This window comes from Coptis chinensis, chromosome 9, assembly GCF_015680905.1.
Source record: "Coptis chinensis isolate HL-2020 chromosome 9, ASM1568090v1, whole genome shotgun sequence".
NCBI lineage: Eukaryota > Viridiplantae > Streptophyta > Magnoliopsida > Ranunculales > Ranunculaceae > Coptis > Coptis chinensis.
The window spans coordinates 60,128,842-60,145,747 of record NC_141464.1 but is presented as its reverse complement, the minus strand read 5'-3'; the positions used below and the strand labels follow the sequence as shown (position 1 = coordinate 60,145,747).

General features: G+C 34.4%; 1 protein-coding gene across 10 annotated transcripts; it reads left to right on the top strand.

Moving 5' to 3' along the window:
* Nucleotides 1-2,411: 2,411 nt before the first annotated feature.
* On the top strand, nucleotides 2,412-13,129 carry LOC147477067 (putative NAD kinase 2, chloroplastic). Of its 10 annotated transcripts, XM_086584513.1 has the most exons (12): nucleotides 2,412-2,516; nucleotides 2,605-2,658; nucleotides 4,267-4,346; nucleotides 5,716-5,785; nucleotides 6,558-6,649; nucleotides 8,587-8,643; nucleotides 9,142-9,366; nucleotides 9,499-9,573; nucleotides 10,851-10,954; nucleotides 11,870-11,899; nucleotides 12,489-12,619; nucleotides 12,748-13,129. In XM_086584513.1, exons 7-11 carry the CDS (start codon nucleotides 9,220-9,222, stop codon nucleotides 12,604-12,606), a joined length of 474 nt encoding a protein of 157 aa, XP_086440639.1. In that variant the 5' UTR covers nucleotides 2,412-2,516; nucleotides 2,605-2,658; nucleotides 4,267-4,346; nucleotides 5,716-5,785; nucleotides 6,558-6,649; nucleotides 8,587-8,643; nucleotides 9,142-9,219; the 3' UTR covers nucleotides 12,607-12,619; nucleotides 12,748-13,129. The 10 variants fall into 10 exon arrangements, 6 of the variants coding, with proteins under 6 accessions (XP_086440639.1, XP_086440642.1, XP_086440640.1 ...); XR_015209120.1 differs by lacking the exons at nucleotides 2,412-2,516; nucleotides 2,605-2,658; nucleotides 4,267-4,346; nucleotides 5,716-5,785; nucleotides 6,558-6,649 and adding exons at nucleotides 8,166-8,483; nucleotides 10,313-10,331 and having other exon boundaries at nucleotides 8,590-8,643; XR_015209118.1 differs by lacking the exons at nucleotides 2,412-2,516; nucleotides 2,605-2,658; nucleotides 4,267-4,346; nucleotides 5,716-5,785; nucleotides 6,558-6,649 and adding exons at nucleotides 8,168-8,483; nucleotides 10,313-10,625 and having other exon boundaries at nucleotides 8,590-8,643.
* Nucleotides 13,130-16,906: the final 3,777 nt, after the last annotated feature.

The window sequence follows — 16,906 nt, the reverse complement described above, 5'->3', positions numbered from 1 at the left end:
TCAAGATATGAAAGCTCATGTATCTCTAAATCCTATATTAGGCATTTTGTACGTGTGTGCTCAATAAAAAATTTATCTCATCTTTAGGTACTACACAACGTGACGTCAACCACATGCACTTGAGCGCATAAAATACAATGTGAACAAAGACCCCATCATGTTACTAAACGAGAGTATTCGTGTTTAGGACATTTTGGTCAAGCAGTACTTCATGGATTTCATGGACAATAAAATATGGAAGAAGAAATTGATGGATTTAATTGGTACTTTCAATCTTTAGTCAATTTAAAAAAAAAAAAAAAATCTTTTCAACGTAATATGAAATATGACTTACTAAAATCTAGATGTATCAAAAGTCGATCCCATTACTTTGTGGAATTAAGTAGCAAGTAGAGTACTTACTTGACTGGATTGCTTGAAACAAAGGCAAATTATCCAATCAACCTCTAGAAATAACGAGTCATACAGTAGAGTACTTACTTGACTGGACTCAACCTCTAGAAATAACAAGCCATGGATACCACCCCTTCAATTTCTTCCCACGATCAAATACAATTCATTCCATTTAGTATTACAATTGAGTTGTAATTTAAGTATTAGTACTTTGGTGTATTACTTGGTCTACCGTAATTATTTCATATACTGTACTTGATTTCATAGTTTAGTGGGGAAGAAGGAAGAAGAACACTAACATCATTATATTTTTCATTTTTTTTCAGTCATGTAGCTAGGTTTCCTATTCAGTTTTTCCTTTAACAACAATGTTTCCTAATTCGATTAAACCTCACGTGTTTAGTTAATTTCCTTTTAACATTCTTTCCCTACTCATTAAATCTTATACTATTAGTTAAGTTCTTTCTTTATTCAATTAAATATGGTATTTGTTACTGCCGGACCCCAATTTGTGACCTCCAAAAAAAAAACGATTATTACAAGTGTGTTATTGGCTTCAAAAAATCCAAAAAAAAAAACAATTATTACAAGTATGCCATTGATTCCCAAAAAATTGAATTCGAAACCCCAAACTTAAACGACCCGGCCACACCGGTCAAGAGCCCAAAAAACAGAACTTTGAATTTTTTTTTAAAGTTCAAATCCCAAACGGCATGGCCACACCGTCTGGACTGAGTTCAAAACGCTGTGGCCACCTCGTTTGGGATTTGGACTTATAAAAAAATGGTCACACCGTTTGGACTTAGAAAAATCCCCAACGATATGGACACACCGTTTGGACTAAATCTCCAACGATATGGTCACACCGTTTGGACTTAGTTCAAAACGATGTGGCCATGTCGTTTGGGATTTGAACTTTGAAAAAAAATTCAAAGTTCGATTTTTTGGGCTCTTGACCGGTGTGGTCGGGTCGTTTGGACTAAGTCCCAACGGTGTGGCTAAGTCGTTTGGGACTTAGTCCAAACGACTAGCACCGGTCGCTTAAGTTTGGGTTTGGGTTTCAATTCAATTTTTTGGGGACCAATGGCATATTTGTAATAATTGTTTTTTTTTTAGATTTTTTGAAACCAATGACATACTTGTAATAATTGTTTTTTTTGTGGGAGTCCGCCCAACACAAATTGGGGTCCGACAGTAATAGGACCCTTAAATATCGGACTCTTAGTTACCAAAACAATCGATTGCATCTTGTGGTCCGGTCAAGTGAGGTATGTGACAGGTAAATAATAATAAATTTCTAATAATTCAGTTATTTATTTGTTGAACTGTTTCCAAATAATTCGGTTAATTATTTGGATCATAAGTAGAATTTGTTTCATACTTAAACTCTAAAGACTTTGTTAGAACACATATCTCGACGCAATATATTTGATGTTAGTCACAAATTACCTTCTCTCATATTAAATCTGAACCACCACTTAACAATAGAATACCTCAAGATCAACCTTCTCTATTATGTTAGATTGATTACTAAATACTCTAATTAACTGTAGCGCTCTGAAACCGATATCTTACCCAAGATCAATATTTCGCACCTGAATGCCAGTCCATGTTATATTTTTAAAATACTAGATGCATTTTAATATCAAGTCGGCCCTCATGTCAAGAGGGCTCCAATACTCGTTTTACACCCCTACACACCACTACTCTAACAAGTATTAAGAGTTTATTCTACTTCAATAAACAAGAAAATCAACTTAACAAAACAGCTCGCTTTCCTGACTCGCGGCTGGGATTCCATTTGAGAGGGTATAAATCAAGGGCCACCATTCAGCCACGTGGATTAGGAATTAATTAGAGTTTTAATTCTGAAATTGAATAAAATAAAAAAAAAACCCTTCGGTTAAGTTCTCCAAAGCTTGAACCCTTCATTCTCCAAAGCTCACAAAAACCCTTCATTCTCCGTTCTCCAAGCTCTTGAAGTTCTCAGAAGGCCAAAAAAAAAAGGGCACACCAATCTCCAGCAAGTCCCTTCACTTCTTATGCTGTGCGAACTTCTATCTCCATCTATCTCTAAAGTTCTTGATGGTAAGCATAAGATATGGTTTTAAGATTTCTACCAGGTACCTCACTTACTTATATGTCTTCTTTCCAATGATTGCTTCCTTCGAATTTTTCTAATTTGATTTTGTCATTTTCTCCTTTCTCAAGCTAAGAAGGAAAGGTCACGGTTTTGACTGCTCTATTCCGCCCCCTCCATCTCAGGTATATCGTAAATCATCTCAGGTATCTCCGGTAATTCTCGACTTTTCTCTGTTAATTTTGAAAAGTGAAAACAGTATTTAGTTTATTTGTTTTCTATGCAAATAAAAACATCCTACATAAGCTATATATATCTATCTAATTTCCTTTTCTTCTCCAATAGATTGATGTTTAAATACTCTTATAAGCTTTTGTGATTGTGATGGAAGTTAATGAAGGTTGAGGGAATGGATCCCAGAGCAATAGTCCTTGAAAACTGAAGTGAAGTAGCAAGTAGCAGGGTAGTTGGCCATAGGCATCATTTAGTGGAACCAGTTATACTATTTCCACATTACCGTTCAAATATTTGTTGGGATGCTTCAGCTATGTGTTGGGTCAAATTTTATCATTAAGCCCTTCACTGAAGAGCAATATAATATCAAGAAATCCTTCTAGACGCCCTCCAAGCCCATGCAAATCATGTATCTTTCTGCGTGTTTTATAGACTGCTTTAGGATATACTTTGTAAATGTCACATGCAAACGTTTATGTCAATGCTTTACTCAGAGAAAAACAAACTGGCATTAGCAAAAACAACCTTACTTTGTTGTTGTTAGTGAGAAGTAGAATTGTTTAAAAGCCCTTTACTTTGCATTCAAGTCTAGGCACCCTCCAAGCCCATGCAAATCGTGTATCTTTCTGCGTGTTTTATGGACTACTTTAGGATATACTTTGTAAATGTCACATGCAAACGTTTATGTTAAATATTTTTTACTTTGAATTGCAATGCTTTACTCAGAGAAAAACAAACTGACATTAGCAAAAACAACCTTACTTTGTTGTTGTTAGTGAGAAGTAGAAATGTTTAAAAGCCCTTTACTTTGCATTCAAGTCTAGCTATATCAAAATTGTCGCTTGCTTACTATATGCGGGGATCGATCATTATGGACCTTGGCCAATTATGAATAGCTGCTAGCTTATTTTCATTCCTACAACTTTTTAATGACCCATGAGTCCTTTACTTTGCATTCAAGTCCAGCCATATCAAAATTGTCGCTTGCTTACTATATGTGGGGATCGATCATTATGGACCTTGCCCAATTATGAATAGCTGCTAGCTTATTTTCTTTCCTACAACTCTTTAATGACCCATGAGTCGTGAAAATATCTGTGTGTGTGTGTGTGTGTGCTAGATTTCTCTTATATTTTTTTTATGCATGAGGTTACAAATTATATCTAAATTATTTACGTATTGAAATTTGATTTCTCTGTAGTATTTTGGTTCACACAATTGTGCATAGGACGTATCAAAGTTAGTGTCAAGTTCATCATATTTAAACCATCGTACTTTTCATTAGTTGAATTACATTAATGTGATGTGAATTAATTGTGTAGTGTTTTATTTTTCTATTTTTTCTCCCCTATACAAGTCGCTAGATCGTAATTTATAATCGAATGATTGAGGATAGTGGTTATTTAATTCACGTTAATAAACACTCAAATCAGATAATAATGTCCTAGGTCGCATTGCCAAATTCACTTGAATTTCACTGAGTTCGGTCTACTTAACAGTTCAAAGTTTAATTAAGGTGGATTCTATGCTCATGATCTCTAAATTTTCCTTTCCAATAGGTCTACAACATCGCCAACTACAAAGGAATGGCATTTGAATGTCTCAAGAACTAGAGCAAATTGTGAGGTTGGATAACAAGGTAGAAGAATCAAATATACTATAACCTTCTTAAAAGTAGCATAGTGATGAAAGAGTATATGATTTAGGGGGCTATATAGTCTTTTATACACGTGTTTAGGGTGTCATTTATTTCAGCCATTTTTTAGCCATAAATTTAAAAGAGTGCGTGCCTAAGGCTTATATGTCTCCTGCATGCAATCTAAAAGGGGTGGCTTTAGGATTTATTTCATCTACTTAACAAAACAGCTCGGTTTCTGACTTGCGGTTGGGTTTCAATTTGAGGGGGTATAAATCGAGGGTCAAAACCCAAGACACGTGTAAAATTAGAAAAGAATTAATGAGTAATTAATTAGCACAAATAATTCGGCTCCAATAAACCTACCTTTCTTTATTCCAATAAACCCTTCGGGTTCTCCAAGTTTCTTTTTATCTCTATACATGTTTACCTTCTTCAACAAAATATCAATGTGGCACAATGTGAGCGAAATTAGCCTAACAATTAACTAATTAAATTATGAAATGTGAAATAAACGGCAAACCCAGTCGTTCTGCCTCTCCCCCTCACATTATATTAACAGTGAAAAAGTAAACCTTACGCTTCAAACTCTTTACATGCACAATGGTTGTCTCCTGATCGGTTCTCCTTTAGCTCATAAAATTATGTACATTGCTTGGTGATTCATTTCTATTACAGCCAATTACCAAACGCCTATAGCTCAATCAAATATCAGACGCCCACTGCGGCTCTTCTTCTTCTCCATATTTTGGTTTCCTTCCATTAGTTCTATTTGGTACGTCAAGTATCTCTTTTAGTTATTTATTTTTAAACTCGGATGTGCTTAGTTGTGAAAACTTCTGACGTTTTGGTTCTTTACTTAAGTTAGTCCCTGCTATTTTGCTTACTTGATTGTCGTTATGGAAGATCAGTTGATGTCTCGCTCAATTGATCAATTATCAGTTGATTGTCGAAAGGGATATCGGTTGTTATCTTCTAAGTTCTAACAAAGGAATGTGAACCCTCCAATATTTTTCCTCTGATTTTGCAATTATATTACTAAAAAAGATTTGGATAGTGAAATTCGTTTATCATAATTGTTACACAAGTTCGTTCCTGCTATGTCACTTACTTGATTGTTGGAAAGGAAGGTCGATTGATGTCTTCGTCTTTTGTTTTTGAAAAATAAAGAAATGAAAATAAAATTTACGAATTTGGATTCTCAATTATTTCAAGCATTGACAGCTTGCGGCAACTTAAGCCGTTCAATGTGCTTATGTTATTGTGTGTGTGGTGATAACACCAGATTGGGTCAGCTGTTAAAGACTCATTTTTATTTCGGGTTTGATTTCTCTTTTAACTTATTTGTCAGCCCCTCCTACATTTTTTTTAGAAGGAATGTGAAAGCTTCTCAGACAAGTATGCCGGAGCAAGTTCGAGCAAACAAGGTGACTGCAGTCGAGGTAATCATATAATTTTTTTTTTTTTTTTTTTTTTTTTTTTTTTTTTTTTTTTTTTTATCAAAGTATGTATATTTCTGGACAAATGTTAACTTAGGTTAAAGTATGCATCATCCCTACTAATTCACTTCTTCTTCCTTGAATTCATGTTTAAAAGAAAAAGAACCAAACTTATAAAAGGAACATGTAGCACCCATAACGGTGTTGGTATGCTTCCAACACCCAATGCGCTGAATGAGATTAGGAGTTATTTGTGTCTGAATTATTGAAACCGAACAAAGACTCTAATTGTAATTTCGTCACAATACTCTCGAGCTTCATAGTCAAAGTAATTCTGATTTTGACGAAACGTTGACTCTGGAAAAGAGACGACCACTAAATTCTCAAGGGTTATTATCCTCATTCCGTTTTTTTTGATTTCTCTCATAACTCAATTTCTTCCTATTGCGTTTTTCTATTTTTCTCAATTTATTTTGTGAAATGGAACTCCTTTCAAATACACACAGTAGGTAATACAACTGTCATCTTCACCGAATTATTCTGTACTTGCTCACCCAATTTAATCAATTATTTTCAACTTGGGGCTTCCCCAGTTTAAGTTTCTGTTTTTTTCCTTTTTTATGCAATTTTTATTATTTTCATTCCGAAAGTTCGCATAAGCTCATTGAGTTTGAATTGTTACCTGATACTAAATATTCATCAGATAATCATTGATTATTCATACGAAAAATATATGCAGTTCCTCACTAATATTTGTTTTTTTTGTCATTTCTAGTGAATTAGGTTCAGAAGCACGTTACAGATCTTTCCCAAATTGTTTCCATCTCTTGAAGTAAAAATTTATCTCCTTCCAGTTTGGGATTGTCGGTGAGTTGGCTTCGCTTTTGCACTTGCTATTATCTTGCTTGAATTTTATATTATATGGATGAATTTGGTCGATTAGAATGTCAATTAAAATGACTCGAATATAATCTATTCAAATAAAAATTAAAACTATCTGAAGGAGTGCGTGTTTGCTTACTAATCCTAAAAAGCCACTAACTTTGTAAGTGCCCAAACACGGAGGGGATTTAAAAGGTTTGGCCTGTGTGGGGATTATTATTTTATAGCCAACGGTTGGGATTTGATCTAACGGTGGATAAATCAAGGGTTACAATGCAACCAAATAGGATTAGAAATTAATTTGAGTTTTAATTGTGAAAATGAATAAAAAAAACTTTCGTTCTCCAAAGCTCACAAAAGCCCTTCAGTGCTCGAAGTTCTCAACGAAGAAAAAAAGTGATCTTACTTCTCCACGTTAAAATGGTGCATGATACAATGGTCAATTTTGCAAGTCAATTTCTAATTTCTCTAAAAGGTTTCATCAATTGAGGTCCTTTTTATTTTCAATTTCCAATCAATTGTTTATATCTTCGTTCTTATTTTTCTCCAAAGTTTTTGTAATGGTCGTGTGAACAGTACGTTTTGGCCAGCAATTCCAATTGTTTTTTCTTTATAGAAGTGTGATGATATTCTACCTTTCGTAACAATATGATGGCGTTGATATTTGGTATTTGCGAGTTTAGCCTAATGATTTCTTAACTTCAATACTACCTGTTTATTTTCTTATCGTGCACTGATTTACAGTCTATAATCTTGGGGAGCAGCTTCTTAACATGGGTATAAACGCATTTACGCCAATTTAAGGGGATCGTAATGTTTCAATTAAGATTTTGCATTTAGTTCAGAAAGTCCGTAGCCTTCTCCAAGTATGAGTTTGTGGATTGAGATATGGCTTTATAGTTTAATCTTAACATTATTCCTTTTGCCATTTTCCTGTAGGCTGCTTTAATGTTTTCCTTCTCTTTCTTTTTGGAAGAATTGTCAGATAAGCAGCCCCCACCCCCTCATTTTCGTGTAGGACTATATGATGTGATTTATTCAAATTGCTCAAAGTTTTACTACCCACCCTATCATAAACTCTCTATTATATTTGAAATAATAAGTTTTTGATAGGTTGTTTTTGGTTTGTTTACTCTAAATGGAATTATAAATTTACTCATACTAAAATGGCCTTATATTTGAGCATTATGCATCTTCTACTACTAATGATCACAAGGGGCAAAGACTGAACTAGCTTATATCATGTACTCCTTACTTGAAAAGGGCTTGGGCATAAAATTGAGGATACACGAGATTACGTATCAAATAATCCTGATACTTAAAGGACCTCATATTATGTTGTAATGTATATACCATTCTCATTATTCTTAGATGCCTTGGGATTTAGTTATGAGAAAAAATCCAAACAAGATAAACTAGGCAAGGGCTGTTTTCTGACTCGCGGCTGGGATTCATTTTGAGGGGGTATAAATCGAGGGTCCCCAATGCGCCACAGTAGGAGATATGTTAGAAACTTAATTAATTAGGGCGGTCTTAATTATTCAACCACTTCAATTAAATTCCTCTTTTCTTAATGACTTGAATGCTTTTGCTCATCAATTTTTTAGTAAGTACGTATCTCTTAAAAAACGCTTATAGAGTAATCCATTGAACGCAAATGTTCTGACTGAGAAATTGAGAAATTGATTGAAGTTACACGTTACATCTCTCTCTCTCTCATCTTCCCTTCTCCTTTTGCTCTCTCCCCAAGAAACAATAGAAATTAAAAATGAAATAATGGAATCCCCACTCTTTTTTTGTGTTCTAGCTTCGAGATCAAGTGAGTTCCTCTTTTGTTTCTAATTTCTCTTCCAATCAACCTTGATATCTCATTTCTTAATTCGATATTTTAATTTCCAATATATTTCCCCATTATTTTGTAGCAGGTTCTTCTTTCTTAGAAAGGTCAATTGGATATCGCAGGGAGATGACATGAGCAGGTTTTATATAGACTGATTTATGTGTATTCAAATATTACTGCTAGACAATATGTGAATTTTCTATTTGCTAATTGAGTTTTTATTTTATGTGACTTAACCATTCGAGCCATAGTTTTTGCTGAATATATAACCAAAACTGGAGGCATGAAATTGTAGCATGATTACCAAAATCCTACATAGTTTCAGTAAATAATCTCCTCCTCATTTTAGTAATATTCGTCAAAGTACTATTTAGTTACTACACTTTCTGATCACATGGAATCACAGCGTCAACTAACACTGAAAAGTTTTCCACATATCAATGTATGTGAATTGCCAATATAGGAACTTAGATGATTATGAGATAAGTCACGAGTTGTAGTATAGCCCATTGGTCTATATGCTATGTGGGCGGGTTAATAGGTTATGATGATAGATTATTCTATAAAGATCTGAGTTATGCCTAAGCTCTCATATACATTTGTTTTTGCCCTTTAATGACACCTTATTTTGCTACAGTTTGAACACTACAGGCAGGACCTGTGACAAGTAATCCACGGAAACAACACAACAGATGGAGTTTACATAATTCTCAGAATGCGTCTCCGTTGTGAAATTTTTCGAAATGGAAAGGCAATGCCTGGAAAAGTATTTGATGTCTTGAACGAGATCGTTGTTGATCGTGGTTCTAATCCTTACCTTTCTAAAATTGAGTGCTATGAGCATAACCGACTCATAACAAAAGTAAGAAATTAAGTTCTTATGTAACTTAAATACTTTATTTATTTGCATATAATGCATCTTATATGCATATAATCTTAAATACCTTGAATATTTGTTTACTGGCCTCTACTCTTATCCTTATTTGCATTTCAGGTACAAGCTGATGGAGTCATAGTCGCTACACCTACTGGGAGTACAGCTTACTCTACAGCCGCAGGAGGTTCTATGGTCAGCTTACGTTCTCCTTCACCTTAGTTGAAAGTGTTTTTTTCTTCTTCTTTTTCCTGATTTCGTTACTTTACTTTGTAATGTTCTGACTTTTAAAATCGAAAAATCCCAGTGTTTCTCTAAATAGCGGGTGAATTTTTTGCAAGAGATGTAAGTGCATGCTCTTTTCACTGTCAATGTGAATTGGGAATGACCGTTTTCTCATAAAACTAAGCTGTTTTTTTCCTTTGTCCTTAGTTAGGAAAGACGTCTTTTCTTATAACTTCATGATTTGATAAATCACTTATGTTAACTGATAGTTAACTATTTTGATATTCCCGCTCCATGTAGACTTGGATTTTGTCTTTTATTATGTTATTTCTGCAAGTAAAATGGATATAGTTGCATTCATATCCCTAATGAACATAAATTTAATGTCTATCAATGTAAATATATTCTTCGAATGAATGACGTGTTTTGGAGATCTACTTGGTTAACTTTGCAAATAACAATGTTAAACATAAAGAAAATAACTATATTCTTTTGCTTTGATTTTCCAAACCTGATGACTCAGTCTCATAGGCTTCCTCATTACTCGCTGCTATTTTTACTTGGTATCATTTTAAGACGAGATGATTTGTTGCGGGTTCCATCTATAGACCATAGTTTACTTTGATTATGTGCCTTTTTTGCGTATGGATTTAGATTTCGCCTACTTGATAGATGTGACGTATCTAATCACACTTATTTTTAAATTCAGGTGCATCCAAATGTTCCGTGTATGCTGTTTACGCCAATCTGCCCACACTCTTTATCATTTAGACCTGTTATACTTCCTGATTCTGCCCAGCTTGAACTAAAGCTGAATTTGATCTTTTATGTGACTCATGAAAAGAAAAAGTACAAAAGTTTCATTACATGATCCAGTAATGAAGTGATATTACTGAAGTCTTTCTTTAATATTGAGAGTTGAGATGATGTTCTTACGCTTGACCAAGTATAATGTTATTGTTAGAGAAAACCTTTTTACTTTCGACTCTTACATCTAAAGCTCTAGCCTTCTAACCCTTAAGGTAATTGTTGTGCATTCTCTGATTTTCATGAACTTTATAAGTTGAATTTTCAACAAAGGACATTCTATCTAAAACAGGTAGACTTTGAGTGCATATTGTTCTTTTGCCAATTGTATAAACTGTACACTTACTTGCCATGAACTATAGTTGCATGATTCAAATTTAAAACGTCTAAAGAGTGGTTGAGCATAAAGGAGTTTAACCAAACTTTGGTATTTCCTGTAGGCAATAAAGCCTAGAGAGGAAGGATCATCGCCCAATTGTCTAAGCTATGTTTCGAGACTTCATCCAATTGCCGCACCACTGCTGAAATTGTGCAATTTTCAAAGGTATATTGAGATTATGTAATTGTTGGGTTATCGTCTTCATCCTTTTGCATCAAATAGAATAATGAATTGTGAACAATCATTAGGCAACAATTAGGCACTTCATTTCTTTTACTAAATAAGTGAATATTGTCCTTCGTCAGGTTATTGGCTCTCGCTATGTTGCTCATAATTCGTTGTAGTTTGGCCTACTTTTTCAAATAAGATATTATTCCCTTTACAAATAATTCTTTCTCATTTATTCCTCTCACCATATTGCATTTTTCCTTCTCCTAAGTCCAATCTCTTCATTTTTTATTTTTTATTTATTGTATTAATTCAATGGTGACCGTGTTTGAATTGATTTCTTATCTCATTATTCGCTTGGTTTTTGCTGACTTTGCCTTTTCTGATTGACCGATCATTTCTAAAATTAACTTTTTTTAATCTTCGTTGCACGTCCTAATTTTTTTTAAAAATATATGGTTTATTATTTTGGCAAGATATATGTAGGAAGTGTCAGTGGCTTTATACGTGTTGTTAATATACAATAATTTCTAAGAGGTAATGAATGGCTTTATATTAGTTTTGAGCTCACGACAAACTTTCCTTGGATGAAAGAGTGTCATTTCCCGATGAGCAAAAAATAAGTGTCATTCAATGTTTTAAGTATATAGAAAACACAACTTTATCTGTGTAAGCAATGGTTGGACACTTTTTAAAATGTAAAGTAGGTAGATGATGGCCTTATTTGGGTGCACATCACTCATATGTGAAGCAAGAAATCATTTTTTACTTTGACTAAAACTTTTTTGTAAAGAAGAGGTAATAATGATTCAAATTTATCATTGATCTATCTGTAGGAATGACAGTAGCTTTTGAATGTTTTCCAATTGATCCTTGAACTGATCGTTTACTATAATACATGTCGTTTTGTAGAGACCACTTCGCTTGGATTATTAGTTCCCGGTATGTATTCAACACTGTCAACGTTTATATCCTTTGATCATCTGCTAATTGTGTTCAACATCTAATATCTTTGCAAGTGATTATTTCTTCAACGATTTGTTACTGAATTTATATCACTTTTAGGTAAGACCTAAGCCAATTTAGTCTCCCGTATATTAAGACCATTATCTTGCCTACTTTGTGTTAAATTATTCTGCCTGAACTAATTAAGCCATAATATTATGTGTATATCCCAATCACTAGAGGCATTCATTTTTAGATTGGATGGGTCTTATGGCTGAGATTAACAGTTCAAGTATTTGATGCAACATATTGTCGTTGTAACATTTGCATGATAGGATTTATTAGGGATTTTCAATATGGGTGTTAAGGGGTGTGGCCTGCAATTGTTGTCGCGTTGGGAAACCCTTCTTCTCCATATCTGACTTAATCATTTAATTGGACAGCTAGGAAAGCTAGAATGTATCGGGTGTGATCATCTTTTTCCTTCTTATTATACATTTTTCTAATATGAAATTATGCATTTGCATGCATAGTTCTTCTTTACTAGCTCTAATTAATTTTGTTGAGGATACATATGTATTTGTAGGTTTATAAGTCTTGGATTTGGATACTGGATTAATTTTGCAAATAATTATTGGGTAAGCGGGAATTGTAGACAAGTCATTCACTCTCACGTCTCTGCTCCTCTTTGCACAATGAGTTGAACTTGACTAATTGGTAAGATTATCAACAAAGTTATGATGTGCACCACTGAAATAATACTTGAATATTATTTGGTCCATGATTTATTCTTCGAATTTTATTGAAATGTACAAGTAACTAATTAATTCTATGTTTTGTGTCAGTTTCATCTGGGTCGAGGTCTTTGCGCAAACTACTCCTCAAAAATGTCATGCCTATCTTCAACTTGAGATCTCACAAGTCCGTGAAAGGATGTGGCAGCAATGGATCCTTTACATCATACATTGGAGAAGCTTAAATAGTCATTATTTTTTAATATATGTCGTTTTAATGACTTAGGTTCCCCTAGAAAAGGGGTTAATATTTTTGTCCAAGGGATTTCTGGAGTTATCCTTGCATTCCCAGAGGACTGTATCACTATACGTATATGTATACGTAAAAAATTAATACAGACAGGGTCTATTGAGTTCAAGTCATCAAACGCTTATGCAGAGAAAGGAAGAAGCAAGGCTACAAGCCCTTGCTGAAAAGAAAGTCTTTAATTAATCCCACCATTGATAAGTGCATCAGTACATTGGAAGTGCTCTAATAAGACCTAACTAACAATTGAGCAGCTGCGAGATTAAATTAACCACCCACCTAAAGAGACCCATATCCATCCCCATGTATCCCAAATTCCAACTACTAACAAATCCAAGAATTTCCACACAAGCCACAATTCCTCTCAAATGTTTTCGACAACCGTCATAAAAATATCACTAAGACACCTATCTCAACGGTAACAAAGCCGTCAAGATTGATAAAAAACAAGCGTCATAATATGTCTATTTTTTAGTAGTGGAAAATCTTAAGTTCCCCCTAGAAAAAGGGGTTAATATTTTTGTACAAGGGATTTCTAGAGTTATTTATGGCTCCTGTTATGGTAAAAAACGCCCAAAGTTTTCCACCAAAAAGATCTCTTATAACACATAATCCCTGTTGTGTATGTACATTATCAGGGCATACTGAATATGTATCTCTTATAACACATAAGCCCTCCAACTCCACCAACACTAATGCAAATGCCAATGCCTCCAGCTCCACAACACCAATGTCAATTCCAACAACACCAATGCCCATGCCTCCAAATCCAACAACACCAATGCCAATGCCAACGCCTCTAACTCCAACAACACCAATGCCAACGCCAACGCCAACGCCTCCAACTCCACCAACACCAATGCCAACTCCAATGCCACCAGCCCTACTCCCTCACCTCCCACGGGTTGCCCAAGAGATACTCTAAAGCTAGGTGTTTGTGCCAACTTGCTTGGTGGATTGGTTGTTGTTGTAATAGGTACTCCTGCTAACAGCCCTTGCTGCTCTCTCATCCAAGGGCTTGCTGACCTTGATGTGGCTCTGTGCCATCAAAATGAGTGCCATCAAAATTTTACACATGATACTGGAGAACTACTGATCAAGTTATTATATTAACGTCACTATAGGGGAATTTTTTATTCTTCGACGCTCCTATTTTCATCGAGCTGCCTACTTATCAATTTTTATTTTTCGGCTCTATAGGAGAATTTCCTATTCTTCGACACTCCTATTTTCATCAAGCTATCCACTTATCGATTTTTTTTCTCATCACAATAAATAGTAAATGCATGTAGAATTTTAAATCACATTATCTATGATGTTTCTTTATGGAATCCGTGCCGAAGGCATGGGCATTAACTAGTTAAATAACATAACAAGACCCCACTCTTATCCTGTACCAAACTTTAAGCTTTCATCAAAATTATTGTTCACTAAGGCTAAGTCCAATGGTGCGGCAAAACACCAAATTTCACGTAAAATGTGATCCAATGGTACGTTAAAACGTTATACCGCTAACGCTATCTTTATAAATTTCTCTATTTATGCAGTCAATTTTAACGTTATAGTGTATGCTCTGTACGCCATAGCCAGTGGCGGTTAGAAATTTGATTTAATTCAATTAAAAAGCTATACGCCACTCCCAATGGCGGTTAGAATTCAATTATTATTTTCCACCCGCCACTCCCAATAGCGGTTAGAATTGATTTTTATTTTTTTTTAATAACTTAATTTATGCAATTACCATTCTATCCTACCCTTTTAAATAACAAAAGTGGATATTATTGCTGCACGCCAGTATCACTGGCAGGTGAAAAACCAAACCATTGGATTTGATTTTGCTATCCCAGTAACGGTATCCACTGTGCTATTGTGGTTTGGTGTTTTGCTGTACCAAACCGTTGGACTTAGCCTAAAGCACCAAAGCGAGAATGTAACACCATGTTGTCCACCCTATACAAAACTCCTTTTGTACTTTTGTCAATGTTTTAATATATTCTAACTCCAAAAAAAATGTAACAACATTTCATAGCAGCAAAGTTACAATGGCATGATATCCCTTACCACACCAATATTGTGTATGGTAACTACATACATTTAACCATAGCAACCAGACAAATTAGTTGCTTCCAAATTAGTTTCATTATTGTATTAAACAAGTATCACATTATATGAAAAACAAATAAATAGCTCAAGATATGAATGTTCATGTATCTCTAATAGGCATTAATTTTGTGTGTCCTCAACAAAAAGAATATCTCATCGATCTTTAGGTACTATACAACGTGACCGTCAACCATATGCACCTGAATATATAAAAGGCAATGTTGATCGAACAAAGACCCCATCAAGTCACTAAAACAGTATATATATATATATATATATATATATATATATATATATATATATATATATATGGGTTACTACTTGAGAAATTACCCAGTCCATAAACTACAGCTTGACCAATATGTAAGAAACATGTATGTATATATATTGGGTAATTCATAATGTCAATTTGTTCCCAAATAGTAACCCACTTCCAATTTTGACTTTTCAACGCGGTTTTTAACATTTTTGTCCTTCAAATAAAAACTAAACAATATTCTCTCTCCTCCTACAATCTCTCTCTTCTTACACTTTTCTCTCTCTTTGTCCCAATGATGTTGACGTATTTGAGTTTGTTTTTAACAAAATAGTACTATCTCTCCTCTTACACTTTTCTCTCTCCTCTTACACTCAATCATTGATTTTGGTATTTGTTATTGACGGACCCCATATTGTGTTAGGCAGACTAAAAAAAACAATTCTTACAAGTGTGTCATTGGTCCCAAAAAGTTTAAAAAAAAAACAATTATTACAAGTGTGTCATTGGTCCCAAAAAGTTGAATTCGAAAACCCCAAGCTTAAACGACCCGACTAAGTCGTTCATTGTGCAAACCCAACAATATGGCGACACCGTTTGGACCAAAACCCAACCATATTGCCAGACTTAGTCAAACGGGCCATATCGTTGGCCATATCGTTAGAGACTTAGTCCAAACGGTGTGGCCACACCATTGGAGATTTAGTCCAAACAATATGCCCACACCGGTCAAGAGGCCAAGAAACAGAACTTTATATTTTTTTTAAGTTCAAATCCCAAACGGTGTGGCCACACCATTTGGACTAAGTCTCCAACGATATGGCCACACCGTTTGGACTAAGTCTCCAACGATATGGCCACACCGTTTGGGATTTGAACTTTGAAAAAATATAAAGTTCTGTTTTTTGGCCTCTTGATCGGTGTAGGCACATCGTTTAGACTAAGTCCCAAACGGTGTGGCCAAGTCGTTTGGGACTTAGTCCAAACGGTGTGGGCATATCGTTGGAGACTTAGTCCAAACGGTGTCGTCATATCGTTGGGTTTGCACAATGAACGACCTAGCCAGGTCATTTAAGCTTGGGGTTTTCGAATTCAACTTTTAGGGACTAATGGCACACTTGTAATAATTGTTTTTTTTTGGGTCTGCCCAACACAATATGGAGTCCATCAGTAATAGGACTTTTGATTTTTTAGTTTGTTTTTTTTATTTATTAAATAATTAAAATGACTAAAAATATAATAGATAAAAATAATTAATAAATAATAAAACAATAAATTTAACACAATCCATCTTCATTCAAATAACAAAATTCATATTCTTTGCAAAATAATAAAAGATACCTCATAATAAAATTAACAAAAGATATATTCCATTAAATTGATAAAATTCATATTCTTTTCAAATTTATTACATCAATCCAACAAAATCGAAATTCTAAATCATGAACTAGTTTCATCAATAGATGGGATAATTATTAGTCAATGTATAACAATAAAGTTGTTGATATACAATGCACATGAGTTTGTCAGTCCCTCACTTATAAGATGAAAATAGACAAATGAATTTGGCAGGAAAATTGTTAGGCGGGAATAATTGAGCGGGA

What these genes read in the sequence shown, in the direction of transcription:
- LOC147477067 (XM_086584513.1), top strand. Translation starts at nt 9,220, where the DNA reads ATGCGTCTCCGTTGTGAAATTTTTCGAAATGGAAAGGCAATGCCTGGA. An exon ending in CAGCCGCAGGAGGTTCTATG is followed by an intron (nt 9,574 to 10,850) that starts GTCAGCTTACGT and finishes TATTTCCTGTAG; the next exon opens with GCAATAAAGCCTAGAGAGGA. An exon ending in AAATTGTGCAATTTTCAAAG is followed by an intron (nt 10,955 to 11,869) that starts GTATATTGAGAT and finishes GTCGTTTTGTAG; the next exon opens with AGACCACTTCGCTTGGATTA.